Source organism: Poecilia latipinna, unplaced genomic scaffold (genome assembly GCF_001443285.1).
Source record: "Poecilia latipinna isolate Pla-1442-1.1 unplaced genomic scaffold, P_latipinna-1.0 Scaffold7524, whole genome shotgun sequence".
Taxonomy (NCBI): domain Eukaryota; kingdom Metazoa; phylum Chordata; class Actinopteri; order Cyprinodontiformes; family Poeciliidae; genus Poecilia; species Poecilia latipinna.
The window spans coordinates 1-1,787 of NW_015120140.1; the positions used below are offsets into that span (position 1 = coordinate 1).

Sequence of the window (1,787 nt, forward strand, 5' to 3'; positions counted from 1 at the left end):
CCTTGTCCCCGTCCTGGTCCCGCTCCCGGTCCCGGTCCTGGTCCGGTCCTGGTCCGGTCCTGGTCCTTGTCCTGCTCCGGTCCTGGTCCTGGTCCGGTCCTGGTCCTGGTCCGGTCTGGTCCCGGTCCAACTCGGTGTCTCTGCAGGGAGCCGGGTCTGGACTCGCTGTGCCGCCAGCTGTGTGTGTGCAACGCGGTGCGAGACGCTCTGGACGGAGAGGTTCTGAGCGTCGGGTTCCAGCAGCTGCTGCTGAAGCCCGGGAAGCGGATCGTGGACTTCCTGCTGGAGGTAAGGAGCGCCGGGTTCGGACCCCCGTCCTTCGCTGGCGCACGGCGAGCCAACGCGCTGCTGTCTGCCGCTGCAGGTGTCCTCCCGCTCTCTGGACCGGGACCGGCCGTCAGCCAGGAGGAACGCCGCCGCCTTCCTGAGGTGAGTCCAGAGACTGGACCGCTGCAGCTCCGCCGTTTCCATCAGAACCCTCGGAGTTTATCCCAGGGAGACCCGCCCCCTCTCTCCTGGGAATCACCATAGCAACCGGAGACTGCGGTTTCACCATAGCAACCGGAGACTGTGGTTTCACCATAGCAACCGGAGACCCTCTGGCTGCTGCTGGGCGCTGAGCTTGGATCAGTTTGGAGGAACTAGAAGCAGTCGGAGCAGAACTTTGTGGCGGCTCTGACCGGGTCTCTGCTGTTCCTGCAGGACTCTGTGTGAGAACCTGGAGGACCGGGTTCTGGTTCTGACCGTCACGTCTCATCCGCTCTTCCTGGAGCTGCTGAGGGACGACGACCGCAAGGTTCTGATGGAGCAGACGAGGAAGAAGGGTGGAGTCAACCTGAGCGCCAAGCCGCTTCCGTCCTTCTACGACATCCCAGGTAGGGAGCCGGTTCTGGTTCTGTTCAGCCCGGTTCTGGTGCTGATCCAGTTCTGCTCGCTCTGCAGCTTCGGCCAGTGTGAACATCGGCCAGCTGGAGCAGCAGCTGATCCGGGCCTTGGACCCACGCCGGATCCGACAGATCCTGATCGAGCTCCACGGCCTGGCGGAGCGACCTTTCTGGAGGGTCAACGGAAAGGTCAGCCTCTCCTGCCCCCGCCCCCCTCCCGCCTGGTTGCTAACGGTAACCATGACGCTCTGAACCAATCAGCTGCTGTCTGTCCGCAGTGGGAGGTTCCTCCGGATTACATCGGCACCGTCCTCGCCATCAAAGACGGCCTGACCCGAGATCTGGTCTACATCCTGATGGCCAAAGCTCTGCACTGCATCTCCATAAAGGTTTAATCCCAAACACCTGGATTACCCAGGATTTAATCCGCCAGTTTTCCAGAACCGGTTCTGTGTCCCTGCAGGACTTCGGCCCGGCCCGCCAGCTGTTCGCCGCCTGCCTGGAGCTCGTCACAGAGTTTTCTCCGAAGCTGCGGCAGGTGATGCTCAACGAGACGCTGCTGCTGGACGTACGCGCTCACGAGGCCGCCGACGGCAGCCGGGAGCGGCCGCCGCCCGACCTGGTGAGCCGGGTCAGAGGTTACCTGGAGATGAGGATCCACGGTGAGTTGGTGCCACTGCAGGTTCTGGTTGTGGTCGGGTCCAGCTGTTTGTAATGGTTCAGGAGAGGAATAGAGCTCCATCTCAGTTTGGAAGATCCTGAAGAGTTTCTGGGTCAGACCAGAAACGTCCGGTCTGAGGGGCAAGATAACAGAACAGGCTCCTCCCCCGTTAACTCCTCCCCCTTTAGCTCCTCCCCTCTAGTCTCCTCCCGCTCTAAGCTCATCCCTCTCTAGGCTCCTCC

At 62.1% G+C, this 1,787-nt stretch overlaps 1 protein-coding gene across 1 annotated transcript; it reads left to right on the forward strand.

Moving 5' to 3' along the window:
- Positions 1-29: 29 nt before the first annotated feature.
- LOC106944240 (integrator complex subunit 8-like) lies at positions 30-1,615 on the forward strand. Its single transcript, XM_015027444.1, has 6 exons — positions 30-288; positions 365-429; positions 703-875; positions 943-1,073; positions 1,163-1,273; positions 1,348-1,615. Exons 3-6 carry the CDS (start codon positions 803-805, stop codon positions 1,597-1,599), a joined length of 567 nt encoding a protein of 188 aa, XP_014882930.1. The 5' UTR covers positions 30-288; positions 365-429; positions 703-802; the 3' UTR covers positions 1,600-1,615.
- The last annotated feature ends 172 nt before the right edge of the window (positions 1,616-1,787 follow it).